This window comes from Lygodium microphyllum, chromosome 23, assembly GCF_053477565.2.
Source record: "Lygodium microphyllum isolate KBCC chromosome 23, Lygodium_microphyllum_v1.1.10, whole genome shotgun sequence".
Lineage (NCBI taxonomy): Eukaryota > Viridiplantae > Streptophyta > Polypodiopsida > Schizaeales > Lygodiaceae > Lygodium > Lygodium microphyllum.
In genome coordinates, this window is record NC_141157.1 from 128756900 (window position 1) to 128784864 (window position 27965).

The 27965-nt window shown below is 43.5% G+C and overlaps 1 protein-coding gene across 2 annotated transcripts in view; it reads left to right on the plus strand.

Annotated features, from left to right (window-relative positions):
- LOC148016737 (anoctamin-like protein) overlaps nucleotides 1-27597 on the plus strand; it is a 112103-nt gene extending 84506 nt beyond the window's left edge. The window contains exons 12-17 of one of the 2 annotated variants that reach the window (XM_087663823.1): nucleotides 24436-24506; nucleotides 24712-24842; nucleotides 25124-25206; nucleotides 25763-25870; nucleotides 26951-27109; nucleotides 27199-27594. In XM_087663823.1, the coding sequence (XP_087519949.1) occupies nucleotides 24436-24506; nucleotides 24712-24842; nucleotides 25124-25206; nucleotides 25763-25870; nucleotides 26951-27109; nucleotides 27199-27306 (660 nt within the window). In that variant the 3' untranslated portion in view covers nucleotides 27307-27594. Of the gene's footprint in view, nucleotides 1-24435; nucleotides 24507-24711; nucleotides 24843-25123; nucleotides 25207-25762; nucleotides 25871-26950; nucleotides 27110-27198 lie in introns of both variants that reach the window. The other variant, XM_087663824.1, reaches the window with a different exon arrangement.
- The last annotated feature ends 368 nt before the right edge of the window (nucleotides 27598-27965 follow it).

The following is a 27965-nucleotide window of genomic DNA, read 5'->3' on the forward strand; positions in this document are numbered from 1 at the left end:
CATCTGTCGGCAATGAGCAAACCGCTTTGCTGGAAGACCCTTCGTGAGGAGGTCTGCAAGGTTATCATCTGTATGCACTTTGACAAGCTCAATGCTCTTGCTGTCAAGTACATCTCTAATTAAGTGGTACTTCACCTGTATGTGCTTTGTCTTCGCATGAAAGACAGGATTCCGTGCTAGCATGATAGCACTCTGACTATCACAATGGAGAATAGGTAACTGTGTGATGCCAAGCTCTCCCACCAGACGTGAAAGCCATAAAGCCTCCTTGCATGCCTCAGTGGCAGCTACATACTCTGCCTCTGTAGTAGACAATGCAACACACTTTTGTAGCCTGGAGATCCAAGAGATTGCTCCTCTTGTGAAAGTAAACACATACCCAGAAGTGGACTTCCTACAGTCTGCATGATCAGCATAGTCTGCATCCGTAAAGCCAACAACAGATGCCTTCTGCTTTCCAAAGCAGATGCACAACTCCTTTGTGCCTTTGAGGTATCTCATAATACCTTTCACTGCATCCCAATGCTTCTTGCCAGGGATTGCCATGTATCTGCTAACCACTCCCACTACAAACGCAATGTCAGGACATGTAGCAACCATAGCATACATCAAACTGCCAACAACTGAAGCATATGGTATCTTGGCCATTTCAGCCTTCTCATCATTAGATATAGGGCTCTCCTTTGCATTGAGTTTCACATATGGCGGCAATGGAACCCCAATTGTTTTCCCCCCTTTATATTGAAACGCTGCAAAACTTTGAAGATATACTCCTGCTGAGAGAGATATACTCTTGTTGACTTCTATGAAAGCCTTGGGATTGCATGAATGTATCAAACTTATGATACCATTCTCTTGGTGCTTGTTTCAGCCCATACAAACTCCTTTTGAGTTTACATATCATTTTTTCTTTCCCTTGTTCAACGAACCCTTCAGGCTCCTACATATATATGTCCTCATGCAGATCACCATGTAAAAACGCAGTCTTTACATCCATCTCTATGATCTTCATATCCTCAATTGCAACCAAACCCAAAATAGTTCTCAATGTAGTTATCTTGACTACAGGAGAGAAAATCTCATCAAAGTCAATTCCATGCTCGTGCTTGTATCCCTTTGCAACCAATCTTACTTTGTACTTTGGTGAGGAACCAGAAGTGACCTTCATTTTGTAAACCCATTTGCATGGAAGGGTTTTCCGCCCTTTAGGAAACTGCACCAAGTCCCAAGTGCCATTTTTTCAAGAGATTCCATCTCTGACAGCATGGCTTTATACCATTTCTTGCTATCCTGTCTGTCCATTGCTTCCTTGAAGCAAAATGGTTCACCACAGTCAGTTAGCATGACATAATCAGCCACATTAATTGCACCAGGAACAAGCCTGCCAGGTTGTCTAGTAGCCCTAGATGATCTCCTAACCCAATGGTCATTGTTTGCTGGTTGTTCTTGTAAATTTCCATTTTTAGCATGCTGTCGTGGCATTTCAGCCTGCAAATCAGCATTAACAGCTTGCTGTCCTGGTTGTTCCTGCACATGTAATGGCTCATTTTCATGGGGAATAGCTGGCTGATCATTTCCAGCATCATTTCTTGCATTTACAGGTTCATTTACAGCAGGTATTTGCTGTTGTACAACGGGCACCTTTTGCTATCCAAAACGTATTTCTTCCGGGAATACAACCCTATGGACCTCCTCAGTTTTTTCGGGCTATTTGTGCATGCGATCTTCCCGGAAGATAACGTCATTGTTGCGTACTATTTTCCTTTTCTCAGGATCCCATAATTTATACACTATTTCACCCTCGTCACCATATTCTCGGAAAATGCATTTACACGACTTTGGCTCAAGTTTGCTGCGTTTTTCTTTACGAATGTGCACAAAAGCCTCACAGCCAAACACTTTCAGATGAGCATATGAAGGTGGCTTGCCCAACCACGCTTCTTGGGGAACTCCCCCCACCCAAAGACCTGTTTGGTGACCGATTAATCAAGTGAACGGCTGTCATAACAGCCTCTGCCCAAAACCCATGGGGTAATGCAGCGTGAGAGAGCATCGTACGGACCTTATCCTGTATGGTCCAATTCATACGCTCTGCAACTCCATTTTGGGGTGGATTATGAGGGGCAGTGAGCTCCCTCTTTATCCCTTTCCTGTCACAAAATGCTTGAAAGGCTTTGGACACATATTCCCCACCATTGTCAGAGCGAAGACACTTAAGTGTCTTATCTGTCTGATTTTCAGTCAATGCCAAGAATTTTTTAAACTTGTCAAGCACTTCATCCTTGCTACGAATAGGGTAAACCCATACTTTCCGTGCAGCATCATCGACAAAGGTGACAAAATATTTCTTTCCCCCTAAAGATAATCCTGGCATTTGACATACATCCGAATGTACTAACTCTAGAGCAGAAGATTTCAAAGAAAGAGACTTTTTGTGAGAAGTCTGTGCATGTTTGCCATAAATACAATGATCACAGTGCTCAAAATCAGCATAACGAAGACAAGGCAAGTAACCCAAACGAGAAAGCACTTTCATTCCTGCTTGACTCATGTGTCCCAACTGGCCATGCCACAAAGAAACACTTGGCTGCTCGGTCATGGCAACAACATGGTCACGCACACTAGATACATGAAGTGGATACAATGTATCACTCTTGCAACCTCTAGCAATAACCCTAGATCCCTTACAGATCTTCCCTTTTCCATCATCAAAGGTGGTATGAAAACCATCATCATCTAGCTGCCCTGTGCTAATCAAGCTCTTCTTGAGCTAAGGTACATGCCGAACATGCTGAAGTGTAAAGACAAAGCCATGCTGAAACTGTAACTGCACACTGCCAATACTTGCAGTCTCACATGCATAGTTGTCCCCAAGATGGACAACACCATGTCCACCCCTTGCATATGCGGAAAACCATTCACGATGAGGGGTGACATGAAAGGAAGCACCTGAATCAAGAATCCAGGTATGCATGTCATCATCTGTATTTGCAAGTAGAGCATGTGCACTAAAATGTGAAGAGACAAAGAGTACATCACTCCCACTATCACTATCATGAGTGATTACATTCACCTTGTCAATTTTTGCACTGCTCTTCTTAGGCTGACTATCCTTTTTCTCTTCCTTGCAATCATCTATCTTCTTGCCTTTTCCTTTCTCTTTCTTCCATTTGTAGCAGTCACGTTTAAAGTGACCCTTCTTGCCACAATGATGGCATTCAACATCTTTGCCATGTGATTTATTGCGTCCCTTGCCATCATATTTGCCCTTTTGCTGTGATCTGCCCCTAGTATGCAAAGCACTGGAAGACTTACTGAATGCATTGTTCTGTCTTCCATAAGTAGAGCACTCTCTACATCAGCATACAAAAGGATCACATTAGAATTGCTCATAGCAGTCCTAAATGTATCCCAACTCTTTGGTAGAGTGCAAAGTAAGAAAGTAGCCTTAAATTCCTCATCAATCATGAACTTCAAGGCAACTAGCTGGCTGAAAATGGAGTTAAAATCGCTCAAGTGAGTAGACATTGCTGTACCTTCTTTCATACGCAAATCCATGAGCTTTTTCAGCCAATACACTTTACTTGCAGCGCTCTTCTGTGCATAGAGTTCTTCCAGTCTAGTCCATATAGCATATGCAGAATCCAAACCTTCAATGTTGAAGAGCAAGGCATCAGAAATCGATAGCTCTCTGTTTGAGCGTGCAAGCTCATTCAACTCATCCCAATCACCCTGATCCATGTCCACAGGCTTTGTCCCTTTAATTTTGATCGGGTTTGCCTGCTTCTTTTGTAACAGGATATGGTAGCACTGTTTTTGCCACACTGCAAAATTATGTGCACCTTCAAGCTTCTTTATATGCATCAAATTACTACTGTCATTGCTGCCAGCCATGGTTTTCAGCTCGAAAGTGACCAAAAAACCAGTAAATGCAGGCCCAAATTGTCACCCAAGTGACCAAGGTACAAACAAGTACCAATCAGCAATAAATGACCATGCAGAAGTACAGATTTCAGATCTGTAATTCAGTTTTCAGAAGCACCAAACCAAGTGCTACATCATTATCCAACTGATTACAGCTGTTCCAAAGGGCATATGCATCATATTATATGAGAAAGCCCAAAATTTCAGCTGCAATTTCTGTTGTATGTGTACCCACATGCATAAATTTTGACACAAACGGTCAAAAGCCCCAAAATTTTGTGCTCAAAAGCATCAAACACACATCTGCATTTCCTCTATCATGCATAGGACTGTCCAATTTTGCCAAAATAAAGTAATTTCAGCAAAACCCCCAAATTACACCAAGTGTTGATGTCCAAATTTTGTGGAATTCAACCTGCATGTACATAAAATGACCAAATGCTGCACTAATTTTGCCCAAATCGCAAAAGCCCCAAATTGCACGGGGTCCAATGTGCCTCAATGTCAAGAAATTGAGTTAATTTCAGCCCAAATTGCACATGTACATTAAAAGCCCCAAATGTCGGGGACAAAATGTCACAAATTCCTGCAATTTCTAAGACAAATTTGCTTGTCTTGCATCGAATTTCCCAAATCTCGGAAAAGCCCCAAATCTCTGGCTCAATTTTACACAAATCTGCACATTTGCTTGCACACGTGAATGCCCAGAGGAGAGGAGTTTTTTTTTTTGTTTTTAAAGATTTTATAAAAAAAATTTGAATGACGGATCCGTTGACCCGTCAGGCTTGTCCTTGCCTGTCCCGCTGGTCCCGTCACGCGTCGCGTGCCCCATCAGGCCTGTCCTGCTGGTCCCGTCACGCTTGCCCGATGACGAGTGGCCTCATTGCCACCTCAAGGCAGCGCGTCTACCATTCCGCCACATTCGGCTGATGACGAGTGGCCTCACTGCCACCTCAAGGCAGCGCGTCTACCGTTCCACCACATTCGCCTGAGCCTTGGCGCACAGCTGGAGCCTGGCCCTTGCACACTCTCCATAGCCTATCCGCTTTCTGTAGCTCACGACTGCCTCAACCTGACTGACGATCGTCTGCAGCACCTTCAGCACCTTACGCTCTGATACCAGTTTGAAGGAATTGATTAGGCACCGAGATAGAGGTAGACAAACCTTACGCCCAGTGAGGGAGACAGAGAGAGTGCGAGTGAGCAGAGTAGAGAGTGAACACGTTTTTTCGGTACAATGACAAGAGAGTACCACTTTAGGTTTTAGATAGATATATGTATGAAAGTACAATGTGCTAAGGGTGTGTTCACACCCGTGCACATATGAAAGGCACGATGGCCCTTTTTTCCCAACAAGTATAGGAGGACTCGTTCAAGCCCAGACGAGGTGATGGAGATTGCCACTGATTACTACAGGCGCATTTTCCAGCACGAGACAGCCTCAACTAGGGGACAGCGATGTAGGCAGCAGGTCTGGATTACATCCCGTCCCTTGTCACAGAGGAGATGGGACGCCCCCTTCACAGAGAAGGAACTAGAGGAGGGTTTCCATACACAAGACGGGCAGAAATGCCCGGGAAAGGATGGCCTCTCTAAGGCCTTCTTTACTACCCACTGGGAAGTGGTGAAGGACCCCCTACTGATGGCCTTCCAAGAGATCTTCACTTCAGGACAGATGCCAGGGAGCCTTTCGGCAGGCCTTATCAGTCTTCTCCCCAAAGGGGGAGACCGATTGGAGCTTTCCCAGTGGAGACCGATCTATTGTCAGTGGCCTATAAGGCACTGGCAAAGATGATTGGTAGGCGACTATGCCCCGTGCTGCCAGATATCATCCATGATACACATACAGGTTATCTCCAAGATAGGAGTATCCTAGACAATGTATTCACCTTTTTTGAGGCAACAGAGTGGACTCAGCATAATGGGCAGAGACTGGCCATACTACTCTTGGATTTCGAGAAAACTTATGATAAGGTGGACTGGGATTTCCTAGAGGGCACCATGGTAAGGTTGGGTTTCCCCCAGGCTTGGATTCGCGGGGTCGCTGCACTTTACAGATCGGCCACCAGCAAGGTTCTCATAGGTGGTAGGCGAGGGGAGGAGTTTCGGCTGGAGAGATTGGTCCCACAGGGCTGCCCCCTGGCCCCGTTCCTATTATTACTCTTTGCAGCAATAGTACATGTAATGTGCAACCTGTTTGCAAATAAAACTTGTGTTTTTTTTTCCAGGAAAACACCTCAAGACTTAACAGGTCTGCTATTCATACAGTCAAACTAGAGCTGAATATCAGTACCACAAAGCCTCTACAAGGCTCAAAGCATGCCAAGGATCAATCCAAGTAGTGCCACAATGCCCAAGAGCCCAAGCATGATCATCAGCAAGGGGAGGATGAGTTGTCCAGGGGCCTGCTAAGATCTAGCACAAATCACATTGAGTTGCTGGTGGCTTCTGCTACTTCTATTGAGGCTATCCAAGGTGAAAGGGGGACTCAATTCCGTGTGAGCGGATTACACGGCTTCCGACATCCCGTAAGAGAGGAGACTGAGTTGCTAGACTCAGAGTATGTAGATGATACAACACTTTATATAGAGGACGATGAGTTGATGTTGGAGAGAGTGAGGCTGGCTCTGAGGTGTTCTGTTCCGTAGTGGGAGCGAAAATCAACTGGCGAAAGTTGGTTGGTTTCCTCACAGACCTTGACTCTAGCACGGAGTGGGGCGTCCACCTAGGATTTAGATGGATGGGGCAGACCGTCCAATACCTAGGGTTCCAGGAGGGACTCGACATCACTCCCGCCCAACAGTTTCTTCCAGTCCTCGATTATATTCGGAGGAAGCTGACTTACTGGAGCATCGCTCGCCTCTCACTAGCCGGCCGAGACCTGGTGGTTAACCAGGTCCTCCTAGCGACGGCCTGCCACATCGCCTCGTGTTGGTGCTTTTCCTCATCCTACGTAGTGCAGCTTCGCCGCCTAGTGCGGAACTTCCTTTGGTCCGGTTCAGACGGATCCAGGGACTCCCGGGCCAAGGTGATGTGGGCGACCATCATACGGCATCGGTCAGAGGGAGGGCTTGGGATCATAGACCCAGAGTTTCAGAGTAAGGCCCTCTTAGGCAAGCTAGTTGTCCGCGGCCTCACACCGGGAGGGCAAACGTGGAAGGTCCTATTGCAGGAGGGTCTTCCAGATTGTAGACCAAGGCTTGGCAGTGAGTGGAGGCCGTCCCTAAGATGGATCTTCACTTCAGCCCAAATCACCCCCCCCAGATCACCTTTCCTAGGCAGCTTACTCCGTGTGTGGCGGGGCCTCCGCAAGGCCCTAATCCAGAGCCCCCCAGGCTGCCAGCAGGAGATAGATCGTCAGCTGATGATCTGGAAACGCCCAGGTCAAAGATCTAGAAGGGGCACAGATTGGCAAGCGCCCCCACATCCAGTGGGCTGGTTGGGAGGCCAGCCCGGCTCGTACCATCAGGACATGGCGAGAGGTGTACAAGATGGCGGACGAGGAGGTGCTGCAGCGAGTTTCAGGCTACCAGAGAGAAGTGGAGTTGAGGCGAAGGGAGATATACACAGCAATACCTCTAGAGTGGTTTGCTCCCCCGATACGAGTGTCAATAGAGCCTAGGGAGGTATGGGCCGCCAGGTTTTCACCAGCAAGCATCCTCCTACAGGTAGCAGGTAGAGTGGGTGGCGCCCCGCAAGGGACTTTCTTCACCGTTCAGGAGGGGGGGCATCTGGCCCTTGACAGAGGACAGCAGGATGAGGGGATAGCCGCCCTTTCATGGAGGAGGATTCGGGTGGTGGGCCTTCAGGAAAAGACATGGCGATTGGACCCCTATGTTTTCTGGAAGGAGCTCAGGGAGTGGCGCCTTTGGATCTGGGAGGGCAGACCACTTCATGAGCTGGAGTGGGATCCAGGAGAGTGGCTATGGCCAACCACTAAAAGCCGGCCTGTTCACTAGGAAGGGCGGTAGTGTACAACCAAAGTAAATAAATGCTTTCACCCAATTCAACAGTCGCCCACTTTACCTGAACTTAAAGACACAGAATCAAGAAGACATACAGGAAGGAAGCTAGAATGCTCCTGCTGCAACACATACACCCTGTTGGCCCCTAAGTTAGGCGCCCCTTGCGGTATTTCTTTATTTTTAAAAAGAGAAAGTACAATGGGCTGTCTTTCACCTATTCTGGGTGAAATTTGACAGCATAACAGTACCATTACTGACCCAAATCAAGTTGACCAGGAGGGGAAACTCTGCCCAAGTCTGAATCTTCTGGTTGGAGTGCAGAATTGACCATTTCAACCTGCTGTATTTACTAGTTTAGGCCTGTTCTGAAACCTGTTTACAACTCATACTGTTCCCTGTACTGTTCAGCCCACTGTAATTACTGGTTCAGACCTGTTCTGACACCTGTTCTCAGCTCATATTATTCCCTGCACTGTCCTGCATCATCTGGGCCAAGCGCCCCTTGATTTTGACATCAATTGGGCTCTGAAATAACCTCTGAACAGTCCAGGATCAGAACTGATTTAATGCTGTTTCAGACACTTGCTTGGTGCGGTTACCACCCTCACCTGTTCCTGCTTGTGGGCAGCAAACAACTGCTCCTATTCTTGGAGAAAAGAGGCTCTTGCCTCATGCAAAAACAGCATATTCCACACAACTGTACCTGAACCAGAAGAAAAGCCCTTGATTCTGCAGCATAACCATACTGTCAGGGAGAGAATCTCTGAGAGTAGGAAGCAAGCTCAAGCCTCTGTGCATCATAGACAAGGTAGACCAGCTCTCAAGAGCTCTCCATCTGCAGCAATCCATCTCCCTTTCACAAAAAATGAGCCCCCCATGCATTGAAACTCGTTTTTGTGCTGCCCTCTCTCTCTGTTTTGGGAATTTATGCCCAAATTGTGACACATGGCATACATGTAACAATTTTCTTGTTTAAACCTTTCGGTCTAAAATTCTCCATCCTCAACTCAAAATTTGACCTCGGCACAAACCAGAGGATTAATCCTCGTACAAAAATGAAGATAATGACGCGAACACATTCTGGGGTCCAAAAATAGTAACTCCCTAAATTTTAGGAGTTGCTTCCATTGCATCCCCACTAGTCTTCTGACCATCTTTGCAGACTATGGCTACATCCACATCTGTAATGTAGCTCAACTGAAAGTGAATTTCCACTGATGACTCCACATGGACTAATCTCTTGAAGATTTGTCCATCTGCACTTTGAACTAGTCTCTTCCAGGCTAGTTCTTCAACACACTTGTCCATATACACTTTCACAAGTCTCTTCCAGGCTTGTCAATCTACAGTGCCATCAGTCTCTTCCAGACTTATACTGGACCTTAACTATCCAGTCTTGACTCACTAGACATTCCTGTCCGTTTCACAAATTGGCCATGCAACTCAGGCGTTTAGATTTCAAGAGGGATCCTTCCAAAAAGAAAAACCAAATAAAATATGTAATAAAGAAATCAACAAAAAGGTAATAGTTGTCACAGTCTTGTGACATACCTCCCTCTCGAAATCGCAAACGTCCTCGTTTGCATGAATATCATACATGCTTCCAGCTAACCCAGTGAACTTACACTTGGCAGCACATGTACAACACATACATGCTATTGGTCAACATTGTGAACTGAACACACTATTAACACATGTATGTACTAACTGTGAAACATGGCAGACTATCATCGTGTGACTCCACATCACTGTTTCCAGATATAGTGGCCGGTACACCACAATGATATCCCCATAGTGGCAGATTCTCATTTGATGACTCCACATCACCCTGACTAGAGATCTAGTGGCCGGTACATCAAAATGATATCCCCACTGAGTCAATTCACAAAATGATATCCCCACTGAGTCAATTCACAAAATACATGCCCGATCGAGTAACCATTGTTACAACATGTATTCAATTCAATAGAAGTAAAAACTGTATTCTTGCAAGCAATACTTACTTCTTTAGCACTGAGAAAACCATATGGACATGGTTTATCTGGAATAGGCAATGGTTGTAAAAGCCCTGGTGCTTTTTGCCTGGAATAGGCAATGGTTGTAAAAGCCCTGGTGCTTTTTGCCTGTCAAACTTGGCCTTCTACTTTACCAAAAGGCTTCTTTGCTGAAAATTTTTCAGATTCGTCCTGTTTAATGCTGCCCCCAAAACCACTTGATTGTCCCAGTAGTGGCATTCTCAATTAACTATTTGTCTTTGTACAATAATTCTGGAGTTCCTTGGGCAGCCCACAGCAATATTTCTCTATCTGCTCGGTCAATGGCACAACCCTGTAAGAAGTGACTGGAAGCAAAGCCTCCCAAAACTTCTTGTTATAGTCTTCCAGATCCTTGCATTTAGATGCATCCAAATTGTGCCAAGTTGACATAACATCGATCTCAAATTCATTGGTCAACCAAGCAGAAGCAAATACTTGCTTGAAGTAAGTCCAAGTAGCAGGAGCCTGTCCTTGCATCAACAGTGTACTCCACCACTGACTAGCATTGTCCTTAAGAAAAGTGGCAGCTTTCCGGACCTTAGAAGGCTCTGTAAAGTTCCCTCCTGCAAATGCGGCATCAAACTACTGTAAGAAAGAGAGAGCCTTAGTCCTATCTTCAAATCCTCGAAAGATGTCAAACTGCACGGCTGCACCACCTTCCTTGTATGGCTTTGGCTTCTCATGAGCCATCAAAGGGTCCATAGGATATACCTGCAACATAGGAACACTAACAGGTGGCATAGGAGTTGCCGGACCACTGACTACAGGGCTTGTAGACACAATACTTGCTTGCTGGTTTTGATAACCAGCCATACCAAAAGTGCCCTGTGGCATGCCAAAACTGCCCTGAACTCCCTGAAATCCAAGCTGCATGCCTATATTGCCATACATGGGGTTTGGCATAAAACCCTGTGTACCCCCAAACACTGTTCCTAGTACATAAATCTGGTTTCCAGGTGCATAACCAGCCATACTCTGAAATACAGATCCACCTCCAAAGTACCCAGGATGTACAGAGGTCGGTGGGAAAACCTGTGGTAAAGCCTGAAAACTGTTTCCCTGTCCATTTAAACCAACATTTGGCTGCTGTGAAGTGGCAAGCTGAACTGGCAATGCCTGTGTAACTAGTGTTTTTGCCACCTGTTCCTGGACAGTCGGAACCAATCTTGGAGTCTCCATTGACTCTGCAAGCTGCCTTGGTGTTTCCACTAAATCTGCAGCATGCTTACCCTTATCCTGGACCTCTACTGGATCCGAAATCTTTGCAGATTGCCCAACTTGCTGTAAAGGAAGGAAGGGAGGGCTGCAAAAATGCCAAAAACCTTGGATTCTGCATCACTTGAGTAAACATACTCACAGCAGCAACTAACTGAGTCTTGAAAATGTCTTCATCCTTAGAAGAAGCCATAAGAACTTGTGGCTCAACCATAACAAGAGGAGTAACAAACTGTGGAGGCCTAGAAGACTCTCCCACCTCATGAACAACAGGGATCTCCTATGATGAAGATGCTTCCTCTCTAGTGTCTTCCTTTCTATCAGCCATGATGCACAATTCTGTGTCTACACCCAAACATACCCTGGCTCACTCTTTAGGGAAAAAGTGATTCGGTCCCTACAATGGAACCATGAAAACCGGCCTGTTCACTAGGAAGGGCGGTAGTGTACAACCAAAATAAATAAATGCTTTCACCCAATTTAACAGTCGCCCACTTTACCTGAACTTAAAGACACAGAATCAAGAAGACATATAGGAAGCTAGAATGCTACTGTTGCAACACATACACCCTATTGGCCCCTAAGTTAGGCGCCCCTTGCGGTATTTCTTCATTTTTAAAAAGAGAAAGTACAATGGGCTGTCTTTCACCTATTCTGGGTGAAATTTGACAGCATAACAGTACAATTACTGACCCAAATCAAGTTGACCAGGAGGAGAAACTTTGCCCAAGTCTGAATCTTCTGGTTGGAGTGCAGAATTGACCATTTCAACCTGCTGTATTTACTGGTTCAGACCTGTTCTGAAACCTGTTTACAACTCATACTGTTGCCTGTACTGTTCAGCCCACTGTAATTACTGGTTCAAACCTGTTCTGACACCTGTTCTCAGAATACCATCTAGGTAACTGTCTAGCTTCCTGACTGTGTACAAGCTCTTGCTGAATTTCAGTTTCAGCATTATGCTGAATATTCCGATCAGCCAATGGCTGAATTTCTGCACTTTCCATAGGAGCAGCTGGCTGAACATTAGGTTCATTTTCTGAAGCTCCAACTAAATCACCAAAAGTAATGGGCAGCAGCCCTTCAAAAACATCGCGGGCAGCCTGATATGTGTCCAAACCAGCCAAGGATAATTCTGATTTTTCATCAAAAACAACATCCCTGCTGACAAAAACCTTCTTTGTAACGGGATCATAGAGTCTGTAGCCTTTGCTTTCATTGCTATATCCCAATAAAAATGCACTTAACATCCTTGTTGTCCAACTTTTTTCTAAGTACCCGTGGAATATGGGCATAGGCAAGACACCCAAAGGTACGAAAGTGACCAACAGAAGGTTTACGGCTGTTCCAAGCCTCAAAAGGTGTGATGGTCTTCAAGGCTTTGGTAGGGCATCTGTTCAAAATATGGCAAGCACACATGACTGCTTCCATCCAAAAACTGAGGCAAGCTCTTTGCCTTCAGCATACACCTGGCCATCTCCATGAGTGACCGATTCTTCCTCTCTGCTACCCCATTCTGCTATGGAGTATAGGCAGTAGTGTACTGATGGACTATGCCTTTCTGCTTCAAAAAGGAATTCAGCATAGAGAACATGTATTTCCCCCCTCGGTCTGAACGGAGAGTCTTAATTTTGCATCCAGATTGATTTTCAACAAGTGCATTGAAAGCCAAAAATGCATCATACACTTCTGACTTCCTTTTCAAACAGTAGACCCAGCAAAAACGTGTAAAGTCATCAATGAATGTCACAAAATAATAAGAACCGCCCAATGACATTGTTTGCATAGGCCCACAAACATCGGAATGCACCAACTGCAATCTGGTTGTTGCTCTAAAAGCAACATCACGGGGAAATGAGAAACGATGCATTTTCCCCAAAATGCATCCCTCGCATAAGTGCTCAGGAGGTCTCTCCAAGAGAGGTAAGCCATCCAGCATCTAAGTACGCTGCAAAAGCATCAAGATGCCAAAGTTTACATGCCCCAAACGAGCATGCCATAACTCCGCTTGTATCATAGCAGGAGTAAGAGTGGATGTCAAGTATGCCAACTGATCTACTGAAAGAGCATCCAACTCATATAAACCATGACACAAAGATCCTGTCAAGACCAAAGTCATGCGTTCTTTATCTCTCACCATGCAACGGTCATCATCAAATGTGACCTGCAAACCACAACGTGCCAAAGAAGAAATAGAAAGCAAATTCTTCTTGATTCCAGGCACAAACAAAGCATCCTATAGGCAGAGAATAGAGCCATCAATGGCTGTGAGCTGAATCTCCCCAATACCACGAACAGGGTATGATGCATTATTGGCACACTGTACAGATTTCCCAACGGGAGGTGCACTAACTAAAGCAAGCAGATCTCTGCGAGATGTAATATGTCTAGAAGCACCACTGTCAAAGAACCAAGTGTCAGCATCCTTTGTAGAGCTAAGTGCTCTATCGGCCCAAGAGATGTCATAACTGCAAGTGTAAAAACAATAGTCCCTGTCCATAACAAAGGACGCGGACTCAGTAGCAGTGGAAGGAGTAGTAGAAATAGACATTCGTGACTCCTTCTTCTTCTCTTTGGCAATGCGCTTCCTGCACTCAGTGATATAGTGGCCTGGCTTCTTACAATAATGACATTTCCCTTTTTAGCTTGCGTCCCTCCTTGTGTCTGATTCTGCGATATGCCCGAAGTGCCAGAACTCTGTGGAGCATTTTTCATCTTTCTGTTTTTGCCTGTCTGTCTTGCCACAAAATCCTGCTCAGAGACTATAGCATCCACACCACTATTTTTCCTTGTTTGCTCCTCCTCTAGAAGCAAACTAACCAGCTGAATAAAAGTGAGTGGGTGCTCAGCAATCCTCATGGTGAGGTTCAATACAGTATGAAAAGACAAGTACGAAGGAGGTAAGGAATTCAAGGTGGTGGATATCAACTGTGCATCCAAAAAGTACTCATCTACATTCATGAGCTACTCCCTCAAGTCCTGAATCTTATTCAGGTGATCCTGCATAGAATCACCCTCATTCATCTTCAAAGTCTCTAACTCTTTTTTCAAGAAAGAGATCCGAGTCTCATTTTTTCCTGCAAATATATGCTCCAAAGTTAACCATGCATCTCGTGAAGAAGATGCTGAACGAATGTGAGGGATGATGGACCGCTGAACTGCCAGAGCAATCAGCGACAAGGCCTGTGCATCACGTGTATCCCAAGCTTTTTGAGCTGCAGTTCTTGGAGGAAGTGGCTGAGGTGGAGCGGGCTGAGGTCCCCGTTGTCCACGTGCTCCTTGAGGAGGAGGAGTAATGGGAGCTACAACTCCCGGTCGAGTTTCCTCTCAACTGACATAATCCCATAAATTCTTGGCCACTAATACATTCTTCATCATTCATGACCATAGCGAGTAATTGTTTCCGTCCAATCTGTCTTCCTTGGATACATACGTAAATACATCACCTCCCTAATTTTCCATGATGACAAATTGACAAATTTCCAAAGACAAATGAGCAATGTCAAAGCAGTAAGGACTGGAAATCTGCAAATTTCCAGAAACTGCAGCAAGCACACTTCTGCAATTAATGTGCAAGGGCGTGCTCTGTCAAAAACTGTCTTTTAATGCACGCTTCCCAAGGTGCAAACAGTGCTCAACAACACTGTAATATCAAAATCTCCAAAATTTTTGCCAAAAATTTGTTCAAAATAGTCTTTCTGTGACTGTAACTGCAGTTCGTATGCAACTGTCCTCAAAATACATAAAAGCCCCAAAATTTCTGGTGAATGTGCCCAGAAATTTGCAACGAATTTGTCCCACACTTGTATCCTGTTTGTTGTGCCTGCTGCGTATGAACCTCCTCTGCCAGAAATTTATTCTAGAATAAAGGGATATTTTTTTTTGTTTAAAAAAATACCTGACGTGGTCAGGGCGGACGATAGTCTAGTCGCTGGCAGACGCAGTCGGGCGGGTAGCGTAGTTGACGTGGACTGGGCAGACGGTCAAATGTCAGGTCGCAATCTGACGGGGCAGTCGGGCGGGCGTTTTACATGGACAAGGCGGACAGTCAACTCGCACGCAGATGACGTGGCGTTGCAACGTCGACGATGCGCCCAGGCGTGAGGGACCAGACCACCAGGGACTTGTCGCGGGAGGCGGACACAATTATGTCAGAGCCGATGATAGGGCAAGCGATGGAGGTGACCCAGTCGCTGTGGCGAGCTGACGAATAGGCCGGTGGAGCTGACGAGTAGGACGGGTGGACCTGACGAACAGGAGCTGTCGAGCAGGACGGGTGGACCTGATTAACAGGAGTAGGCAGATGAGCTGCGCGTTGGGCTGAACTATCGGCTGGGGCAGAATTGGCGTGGGCTACAGACTGCAGGCAGGTGGTGAGCTCAGAGCTAAGCTCTGATACCAAATGTAAAGATGGTGATAGGATCGAAATGCATCTCAGAGTACAGTAGACAGTGTGAGAGTGAGAGACACAAAGTGAAGCACGACACCCAATCCAATAGACTGAAAAGAGTGTCAGAAGAAAGTACAAAGTACAACCCTTAAACCTTAGGGTTGTAGGGGGTGCTCACACCCGACACACGCTAAGTGCCCATAAGTGTAACACATAAGCACATACGACAATAAGACTATAAGTCTGAGGGAAAAAACCTCTCCTACCGAGAGTAAAAAGTGCCCCAGTGTCCTACTGATCACCGACACTCCCATATGAGCGTAGGCGTAAGTGAGGCGTGAGTCAAATACCCAACAGAAATAGCATTGGTACTATATTAATGCAGAATGGCCGAGTTGTGGCATACGAGAGTAGAGTACTCTCTATCGTTGAAAGGACTTACCAAATTTGTGAGAAAGAGTTATTGGCTGTGATCCATGCACTTTCTAGTTAGAGTTATGACCTCAAACTCAGGTAGCTTTAAAATGGGGGGTGTTATCAATTTTTTTTTTTAGTTTCTCAAAATTGGCTTGCTCAATGGGCGTCCAGACAATAGCAGTTTACTTTTTCAGCAATCAATGAGAGGTATAGCTATTAGGGTGCAATTTTTTATGAAAATTATATACCATCCAATCAACCCTAAAAAACTTCTCACTTCCTTAACTATTGTTGGTGGTTGCCACTCTTGAACATCTCTAACTTTGGCTAGATCTACAAAGATTCCTTTAGCAGATACTAGGAATCCGAGATATTGCATATGTCTTTTGAAAAAGACACACTACTTTTTCTTCGCATAGAGCTTGTGCATCCTCATTGTGTCCAACACAATGCACAATTGTAGCTCATGGTCTTCGTCACTCTTGGAGTATTTTAGGTTGTCATCAAAGAAGACTAGGACAAACTCATCAAGATAAGGTCAAAAATTGTCGTGCATTAATATGTTAAATGTGGGGCTATTTACTTGGTGCTGATTTTGTAGTACAAACGGATCATCAAACACTTAGATACTTTCTCACACATGCTAAATTGTCAAAGGAACACATGCATTGGAAAAATTTCCTATCTATGTTTTATTTTCAGATAGTGCATGTGGAAGGCAAGAAGAATGTAGTTGCAGTTGCTTTATCTCCCAAACCACAAGTGTCAACTATTTCAATTTCTTATCACCATGAATTGGATGATATGAAAGAGCAATATGCTAATGACGAAGATTTCTCTAAAATCTATGAACAGTTGATCAATGGCCAACAACATGATCATTATGTGTTTAAACAAGGCTTTATCATGATGCATGGAAGACTGCGTTACCAAACAACTAAGGCCAAAATTTTTATTAGAAAGTCATGCTCCACCGGATGTAGGACATCGTGGTTTTGATGCTACAGTCAAAGCGGTAGAGACTTTCTTCTATTGGCCAACCTTGAGATCTAATGTTGATACATATGTCAGATCTTGCCTTGTATACCAAAATGTCAAATTTGATAGAGAGAAGGCACCAGGGTTATTGCAACCACTGCCTATTCCAGAAAGGCCATGGGAAAGTATTGCCATGGATTTCATTTTTTATCTTCCAAGAACTTTTTCAGGGAATGATGGAATTTGGACTATCATTTGCAGATTCAGCAAATAGGCACATATCTTGAAGTACCATGGAATGCCACGGTCAATTGTCAGTGATAGAGACCCAAGAATGACTAGCTTGTTTTGGAAAGCATTGTTTGAAAATATGGACATTGCGCTGAAATTTTCTTCTTCTTTCCATCCACAAACTGATGGATAGTCTGAAGAAGTAAATTCGACTGTTTTAGATCTACTGAAGTGCTATGTTTCAGATCATAAGAATTCTTGGGCAATGGGAACACTACTTGTCATTGGTTGAGTATGCATACAATAATACAGTGCACTCATCTACTGGCAAAGCACCTTTTGAGATTGTGGAAGGTGGAAAGAAATTGCCTCTCATTTTGCAGACAAAAGATAACATTTTTGAAACAGATTGTTATGTAAAAGATTGGGAAGAAGCATATAAAAAGGTTAAGTATGCCTTAAAAAAGTCACAAGCTAAACAAAAAAGAGCTGCTGATAGTCATCGTCTGGAACTCTTGTTCAAAAAGAATGATTAGGTCTTATTGCATTTTGAAAAGGCACGTTTGACAAATTAGAAGGGCAAGGAACGTTTGTTTCCAAAGCTATGTATACGTTACTATGGCCCTTTTCAGGTCTCAAAGAAGATCAATGATGTGGCATATAGGCTGAAATTGCCAGAGAATTGGAAAATTCATAATGCATTCCATGTGGGCCTATTGAGGCCTTTTATTGGTGAAGTGCCAGAAGATATGGTTCAAGAGGAACAGCCTGAAGTAGAGGAATTAGATGAGATTCTAGTTCCTAAGCAGATCTTGGCACATAAGGATAGGAAGGTAGAGTTATAAGAAGATTTTTGGTGAAGTTCAAGAACTATTCAGCAATGGATGCCAAATGGATGGAAGAGGCTGAATTGGCAGATTCGCCTCAGTTATTGCAACTTTACCGAGAAGCTTTCTTGCTGGAACCTACAATAACTTAGAATGCTTTTTGAAGCAATGTACCTTCTCTATTGTACTGTTGAATACTGCATCTCATTGAATAATGCACAATGTATGGTTTACACTTAGCATTAACATGTGTATCATTGAATGAAATCTCAATGCTTTGAAGTTGTATTTGTTACACTTCACTTGAATGATTATGCATGTTGTGACAGTAATAGTTCGAAGATACGTGGTATAACCCTATGTTGCATCCGGAAACATATATGTTAGAAAGGGTTCTAGTAATCATCGTTGAATATAGGATGTGATCCTCCATCTATGTGAGATTTGAACTTGCCATGACACAAATGGTAGTGGGGAAACTCCTACCATCACCCCGTGTCATTTGTTAGCAAGTGATACATGTGATGGCACTAATAATATGGAGTATCTTGTTATCGTTCTGTGTCATCTGTTGGCATGTGTGGCATGCAATCGAGGTCGCTTGCTTCTTTCAAGAGGGGGTTATGTCACTAGGTGGTAATAGTTTTAGCAATTGCTTTCCTTATTTACTTATATAATATTTTATTTTTCTTTTCTTTAGTTGCTGCTGCTTTTTACCCCCAGAGTTCTCTTGGAATAAGCCGGGATCTTTGCATGGCCAGAAGAGGCAGCCATTGGGACAAATTGGACTAATGGTTTGTTTGAGCCTTAGAACCGGTTCCATATTGAATGGGCACTAAAGAATAGAATGCCAGTGGTTTGGGACTGTGTGCTTAGCCACTAGAGATGGTGCACGACAATGAGCCTGGTCAAGACAGAAGATGCACATGTAAGAATGCTCACGGAATAAAAGTCACTATAACTGAGCCACATTACACTTTTTCATGTGGTTGCAATTATAAAAGTTGCTCAGAACAACTTGAGGAATGCAGGGGTCACCATCCTTAAAATTTAGGGAGTTACTATTTTTGGACCCCAAAATCTGTTCGCGTCATTATCTTCGTTTTTGCGTGAGGATTGATTCTCTGGTCTGTGCCAAGGTCAAATTTTGCACCGATTAGGGAGAATTTTAGACCATAATGTTTAAACGGGAAAATTGTTACATGTATGCCAGGTGGAACAAATTCCCAAAAGAGAGAAAGAAAGAAAAGAAAGAAAGATATATTAACATCTACATAAGGCCAATGTGGCCTATGAGACAAAATCCAAAGTACATCTATGTCTAATGTCATCTCATCAGTAAGATAAAGATAACATTACAAATAAGTAGGTGGCCTATGAAACAATACTGAAAATAACTATATGGTGGGACTATACTAGGGTTGAACCATGTGTAGTGTTGTTCCATCGATAGAAAAGGAAAGGAAAGGAAAGGAGAACCGGATCTAATAGAGCCATGTACAAAAAGTGTGGTGGAGACTATGGGCTGTAGTTAATCTCAAGATCTGCACATGATCTTAGCTATGATGCGGTCCCTAGTTGCTTCACTGATATGCCTGGTGGTGAGTCTTCAATGTCTCGTGATAATGGCTCTGATCCAACTGTGGTGTGGCCTTCTTAGACGTGGTCCTGGTAGACGGAGTCGTCGTGCTCGAAGAAGGGAAATGGCTCTATCCAATGTGACTCCACGGCGTGGCGTGTAAGGTGTCTGGCGAGGTGGCTCTGTCTCTGCTAGGCTAGTAGTGTCAGTAGGGTCGGCTCTGTAGAAGAAGTCTGTCACTACTCTCTGTGTGTGTCCTTCTAGATGAGCTGGCCTCCTGTCTTGTAGTAGTGCAGTTCGGCACCTCTCGAGCTCCAGGAGGAAAAGACCTAGGCATCTTTGGTCCTCGTACTCCATGACGCGACGAAGAGGTCCAAATACATTACGGAAGAGGCAATGGTACCGTCCTCGTATGCCATAGTATACTGTGCATCTACATATGTAGTGCTCCTCCGTTTTAGGCTCTCGACCACAAAGCTGGCAAGTCCTATCCTTTGCTAGGGTATTTGTCCATCTGCCTGTCTCCATCTGAAGCCTATGTGAGGAGGTGTGAATCTGTCCGATAGCAACCCGTACGCTATGGGAGAGATGGGTGTCCATATATGCTGGCCGAATAGTGAAGCCATCATCAAAGAGACACAATAAATGACTCCTGTAGAACTCCATCCTCAATCCTAGAGGGGATGGTGGATGGATCCATGTCCTTGCTATCTCAATCCTCAAGATATCATCTCTGATCACCTAGTTCAGCTCTGATCGGTTGAGAGAGAGTGTAGGGCAGTCAAGGCTATAATCCAAAGGTGGAAGACGGACAATATCCAAACCATGTAGGCTCATCCAAATAGCCATCTGTGAAAACCAACAGTTCTTCTTGCCTCGTACTGCTAGTTGTCTAGATGAGGTTAGTACCAATCTAGAGTATCTATGGCGTGGAAGTTTCCATAGTCTGTGCCAAAAGGTCACTGCCCTGAAGAGTACCTCCGTAACTATAGGTGTTGCGCCTAGCTCTACTCTGACAATGGATGTGGGGTGGAGGGCTTACTCCTAATCATGCGTGCTATCATAATGATCAATGGCCTTTCCATGCTATCCCAACCATCATAATAATCCCTTTCTACTCCAATCTGATCAGTGAGTAGGCTAAGATACCTGTGATACAAGGTGCAACCCCGTATCTCTGCTCCATATAGTAATGTAGGTGTGACTAGGGTGTCAAACAATCAGAGTTTGGTGCGGGGCTCCTGGAACTGTATGTGAGCACATTGACTCTCGAGTGCTCCTAGTGCTACGTATCCACGTGCCAGACGTGCCTTTGATGCTCCCCTCAACGAAAAACGTGGGCTAGAGAAGGTGACTCCCAAATAGACATATTCCCTCATGCTCCAATATGTCTCCCCCAAATGTGAACTGGTAATAGATCTAGTCACCCATACTGGTGAAGTATTGAAAACCATGGTTTTGGTCTTCCGAAGGTTCACTGTGAGGTCTTTGTCTCTACAGAAGATGTGCAAAGCATCTAGATGGCACCACAATCCCTCCGGTGAGTCTGAAATGAGAATAATATCATCTGCATACAGTAATATCAGTATCAGCACCCTTGCCAGGCTGGCTCCAGCTCCTCCTCGGCCTATGTAATCGGACACTTCATCTATGTATAGACCAAATAATGTGGGTAAAAGTAGGCATCCTTGTTTCACTCCTATGGTACTGTCAATCCTCTCTGATAGCCCCCTAGGTGCTCGTACATGACCTGTCCCTACCTCATATAATGCATAGACACCCCATCGTATACCCTCTAGTGCTCCAATGTCCTGTAATCTCTGCATGATGCGTGTACGAGGCACTGTATCAAAAGCTTTGCGAAAGTCTACAAAGCAACAATAGATCCTCTTGTCTCGGGCTCGACCCTCCTCAATAATGGCTCTAAGTGTGAGAATGTGGTCCAGCGTGGTATATCCTCGTTTGAAACCTGCCTGTCCTTGTGCTCTCTTGCCTTGCATTTCAGCCCATTCACTGAGTTCATGCTCCAATATAGATCCGTATATCTTGGCCAAAGCATGACTAATCATGATAGTCTTGTAGTTGCTAGGAATTAGGGGATCACCACTTTTAAATAGCGGGATTGTAGTATTGTTTGACCAACTCATAGGAAAACCTTCACATACTGCTCTATTGAACATATGCGCTAATATGGGTGCTAATATGTCACAAGCATGTGAGAAATGTTCTGCTACTAGTCCATCCTCATCCTGTGCCCTCCCATTTTGTAATCTATAAATTGCATCTCTAACCATCTTCGATGTGAAGAAAGACCATTGTGTTGGCCTACAAGCTTGTGGGGGCTGCATAGGTGGCTGTCCTAGCAGGTCATACAGTTGTCTCCCATAGTCAAGCCAAGCATCTGGTGATGTAATCTGTATGGGGGGCTATCTTTCATGAAACATCTTCCATGCGCTCTTGCTGAGAGAGAGAGAGCATTAAAAAAAACGTAATAGGCATAAGGGTTAGATCTGAGAATAAAGTTTTGAGGAGCTGAGGGCAAATTGCGGTAGTTTCATCAGCCATGGAGAGTCCTTCTTCTCTGACTCATGTACGAAGGTAGAGCTTGCTCCCTCTGGGCAACTCTCTCTCTATTCTCTCTGCATGATGGGCTGATTCCATCGAAGGTATAGTTCTGTGTTTTCTTTGCACTTCTGCTGAGGCAAGAGCTTCACTGTCCAGGTTTAGGAGCAGCTGTTGGCTTCTCCAATGTAGGAACTAAAGGAAGTAATGACCATGCCTCATAGGAATAGGGTTTTTCAGTTCTGATTTAGTGTTGTTCTGGACATGCTAGACAATAAGAACAGTGAATTCAGAGATCTGCAAAGTGCAGTTCTGCACATGAATCATTGAGTTTTGGTTACAGAAAATGCTTTCCTAAAAGGGATGTTGTTCTGGACATGCTGGACAGTAAGAACAATGAATTCAGAGATATGCAGAGTGCAATTCTGCACATGAATCATTGAGTTTTGGCTACAGAAAATGCTTTCCTAAAAGGGATGTTGATCTAGTTATGCAGCTGGGATTTACTCAAAAAAGATGAAAACCAACTGTTCACAGGTTATGTATTTTGAAACATTTCATTTTTGTAAATTTATATCTTTTAATTGATAAAGAAATACTGAGAGGGGCGCTGGTCTTTGGGGCCAATCTAATGTTGAGCGAGGGAGTGAGGTCTCTATTTGTGTGTGTGTGAAAAGACCAGGTGTTAATTGAAGGAACTACCGCTTTATGTGAGTCATAGACCGGTTTCAGAATGGGCCCAAAGTTCGAATGTGTCAAGGATGTACTCCACTTTCCAAGACCAAAGGGAGCAATTAAATTCATCCAACCAAGCTTCTTTTATTAGGGAAGGGAGAATGGGTACCTGAACAAAAGGTGCCATCAGCATTTAGGGGCCAAAAGGACAAGCCCTATAGGAGACATGGAGAGAGGGGGGAGATGAAGGCTACTCTAATTTTTGAGACCTGTCAGAAGACAGTGCACATTCAAAATGAGGCCCTGACCTCCAATATTCCCAGTGATCATGACGTTGATCTGGAGTATGAATAGACTCCTCATAGAGTCATCAAACACATTGAACCAGTGGTACTCCATCTCTGTAGAACCTTCAAACACACTAAATCTGCTGTGTTTTTCTGTAGAAGAGTCCAAACAAAGAGTACAATCAGCTATACTTGCAAAAGGACCTGAGCAATGCAGAATAATCTGCATTTTAGTAGGCTGAAAATCTGTGTTTTCAGCAGTAGTGTGGTCTCCTCTGGTTTGAGCCTCCGTGTTCTCACTTAGGCAATGATACCATGTGAGTGCACAACGGAAGAGAAGCACAAACAAGGGGAGGAAAGAGAAGAGAGCACTGAATCTGAATGAATGTTGAATACAATGCTAGACTGGTCAGTCCTTGTACGCAGCCCAAAGCATCAGTGAGGGCACCGCATCAGGATGATGATGATGGCAGCACTGGAGACGGAAAAGATAGGCTTGGAGTCAGAGTGTGCAACCTGCAAGGCAGAAGAATGATGTGCCCCAGCTGTGTGGCTGGCTGTAAATAGCCATAAATGACCAAAACAGGCTGACCAACAAACAGGGGCATAAAATAATGCAGTCAGCCAGTCATAAACTGGACAACCAGCCTGCCTGGAGCAAAAAATGCTGATGCAGCCATCTAAGCAAGCCGACCTGAACAAAGTTGTCAGTATGCAGCTGCCCTGACCACTGCCAAGGCTGGATGAATGGCTGCATACAGTGTGAACATACCTGACACTCATGGAGAAAAAGTTGCACACAAACTGAATGATAGGGAACAGTCAGAGCTCCAATGTCTCTGTCAGACTCTGACGGAGCTCGCAACTAGGAGATGAGTGAGACGAAATGGCAGGCCAACAGGATTGCCATATAATGGAGCTGATTGCTAATACTATTGGTTGGTTGGTTCGGATTCGCTCTCACCATTGGAGATGGGAGAGACTGCAGGGTGACTCTTGAGTGTACAATGAAGAGAAGATATGCTTTTATTCGCACATGGGGCTTTGGCACCATCCTTGCTCTTTTGAGTCACATATGGTCTGGCATTACAGCCATCAGATTGGTAGTTCTTCATAGGGCTTATTACAAATTTGTGTTTTGCCGGTTTTCCCTAGTCCTTTAAACAGTAGTTCTGTTTTTTGAAAAGGGAACAAAAGAGACGTGTAGGTACTCCTCTCCGTATTACAGTTTTACCTTTTTATTGCAATGATATCTTATAGGATTGTGTTTACTGCTTGTAACAAGCATCACTTGTGCCTCATGACATTTTTCCTTTACAGTTATACTTCTGACATCCAATTCTTTTCAGGTCATCAACAACATTGTAGAAAGTCTGTTGCCCTACATTGTGTATCGCTATGCCAAGTATAAAGCTATGCGGTAAGTATATGACCATTCATTAATAGAGATCACTATGCTATTGATGATAGCGAATTGCAGTAATCTTTTCTTGCAATATGTTTTCTCTATAGTGGTTCAAAATAGTTGTTCCATTGTTATGTTTCCATAATATGAACGTCATGAAATATTTCACTTTCATGAATATTCTCTTTGTATAACCATTGTGGTGCTCTAATGTTCAAAGACGAGAAAATGATGAGAAGCATGAAACACAAGAAAAGCCAAGACAGCATATGATACGAATTGAAAAGGAATATTTGAAGCCTTCTTATACTGCAAGCATCCAAAATGATTTAGAGGATGGACTCTTTGATGGTAAGTTGATTTCTCGAGTAATGCAATTGTTTTGGATGGTGACGCATTGAGCAGCCCAGGTGCTAAAGTTAACATGTTTGTTTTTCTTCAGCATAAAGTAATGTTTAATATACCAAGTGGCTTGAAAACCTGCCACCACCTTGAAAAGTTTATTTCAGACTGTTAATGTTCTTGACCTCTTTTTCCAGTTGTATTCTCAATGCTAAATCTGTGTTGATACTGTTGCATTTGTTCTTTTTTTGTTCTCCATGCTAAATCTATTTTGGTACTGCGTGATACAGACTTCTTGGAGTTGGCTTTGCAGTTTGGCATGGTGACAATGTTCGCAAGTGCATTCCCTTTGGTTTTCGCATTCGCACTGATAGTAAGAACTGAACTAGTGTTTGCACTGATAGTAGGAACTGAAATAATACTTCTAAACTAAATATTTTGCTTGCAATGGGTCAATCTGTTTCTGTTAAAGGTCTCTGATAGATGTCTTTTTTCATCATTATTCAGAAGGAAGCTCTTTCAAATATGTTGGTTGAGTCCTAGCATTTTTATAAAACTATCTGATTTAGAGAACTTTTATCTTTTTAAATAGCTATAACGTTGATAGGAATTCAGCCATGTATTTAGAATTATGATCGAACTGAGAACAGAGGACTTATTAAGTAATTTGGTGACACATAAATCAGATTGTGACTACAATCAGAATTTGCAGATGTGATTTGGTGATCGTTTTACCAACAAAACCTTTTTCATTTTTTGATCATCATGTAGTTTGTACTTCTTTCCACTAAAGAGTATGCAGAAACATCAATTCTTCACACTGCAGACCTAGTCCTCTTGTATATTGTATCCTTTTGACTTGATGTGTATCTGGAAAATACACAAACTCAAGTATTAATAATAACTGGAATTTGTATAATTGCAAACAGAACAACTTGATTGAGATGCGGTCAGATGCTATGAAGCTGCTTGTGATGCTAAGACGGCCTGTACCACGTGCTGCCTCCTCTATTGGAGCATGGCTTAACATCTTTCAGGTTGCCAAAATTATCGACTTAAAGTACTACACTTTTTGGTCCAATAGATGTACAAATCTCTGTGCTGTGTGTTTTTTCCAAACATGTCTTGAGATATTTTCTGTGACCTACCTAGTAGCATCAGTCCCCCTTTGTAAATTAACATCATCAGAACATTGGCTTCACAACATGCACATCTGTAGCAATTCTTATATGATAGCTGCTATGTGCGTAATCAAGATGCTGCTTAGAGGGACGTATTTTACCACTCTTTCTAATGTCCTTGAATATACATTGTCCTGCAAGTCTATTTCCCTTGTATATTGAGCAAATGAACAGTGGTTTCACCCCAAAAAAAAACGTAAGTGTTCATAGGGTGCATATGCATGCTTATCTAGTCTCTCTTGTAATGGCAAGGTATTGCCAGTTGCGTGGATGCATGTGTCGGAATCTTGAGGCTCATGTCATACTGGGGCATCCCTCTGTCTGTTGCAACTGCTTTTACAGTTTTGCTATTATCACCTTCATCACCCTGTTTTCAGCCCTGTACCACTCTGTTGTCCCCTATTTGTTTTCCACTTTGAAGTGCTGCCCTTTGAGCTTTTAGAGATGTTTACAGCAATCTCTCTATTATGATAATTGGCTTAAGGTAGACATTTTAAGTCGATAACCATAGTTTAGTCATCAGTTATGTGGGTTAAAGGCAATGCCATCATATTGTGCATATGCATGCTTATCTAGTCTCTCTTGTAATGGCAAGGTGTTTCCAGTTGTGTAGATGCATGTGTCGGACTCTTGAGGCTCATGTCATACTGGGGCATCCCTCTGTCTGTTGCAACTCCTTTTACAGTTTCGCTATTATCACCTTCATCATCCTGTTTTCAGCCCTTTACCACTCTGTTGTCCCCTATTCGTTTGCCACTTTGAGTGCTGTTCTTTGAGCTTTTAGAGGTTTTATTTACAGCAATTTCTTTATTATGATAACTGGCATAAGGTAGACATTTTAAGTTGATGACTGTAGTTTAGTCATCTGTTGTGTGAGTTACAGGCAATGTCTTTGCCAGTTATTTAGAACTAATAGATGTGTATGTGAATTTGTAGTACTTGGGGGTCATAGCCATCTGTACAAATTGTGCCCTTTTAGTATGCTTGTACGATCAGCAAGGAAAGTGGACAATACAACCTGGACTTGCAGCCATTCTTCTAATGGAGCATGTGTTGCTGTTAGTGAAATTCGGGTTTTCTTGCTTCGTCCCTGAGGTTGGTTGTCTTTTAAGTTTGGAGATATTGTGCAGAAAGAAAGTTATAATCATATGGCAAAGAGTGCTAAACCTTTTGAAATGTTTCAGGAGCCTGCCTGGGTAAGGGCCAAGAAAATAAGGAGCAAGGTTATGCGGGACAAGTATTCACGCAGATTCTTGCACAATCTTGATGTAAATGCGGTGCTATCAAACTAATGTTAATCTTACTGGTAGTATTTGCAGGTTTAGTCTTAAAACCTGATCAGTGTCCATAATTAGGGACCTTTGTGTAAAAAGATGCAGTCTGAAGCATGGTAGAGATGTAGATGACTTCTATGGCCAAATACTTGCAAGATTCATCATGTTCGAATGCTTTTTCAAATCTATGTATAATTGTTTGTCTGTATGTGTCCCTTGCACCACCTTGGAAATGTTGGGAAACAAAACTTTATTCAAATGGTTTTTCATTCAACTGCTACTTATGGCAATGCCAAGGTATGTGATTGTGGCTTTAAATGGGATTTGATAATGATAATGGCAAGTACAAGCATGTTTTGGATATATAGAACAATGTGAGAGCAAAATGTCATGTTCCTCTTGACCTGGCGTTTGCTGAAGTCCATTCTGTGTGTCCTCTAGAGGCATATCATGGGGTCCACGTCTGTCATAAACTTGGATAGAGTGCAAATCTCTTTTTTTAAACAAAATAATATGACTCAGACACAGATTATTGATGAAAGATTTTCCGTAGGTGAACATCCCTGGGCCAAAATCCCTTCTAAGACTTCGACAAAGTTTGAAGGCCACCTTCAAAACATCATCTTTATTCCTAAGTGACCCAAATACAGCTAGTTTTTCAGGCTTGCAGCTTTGGA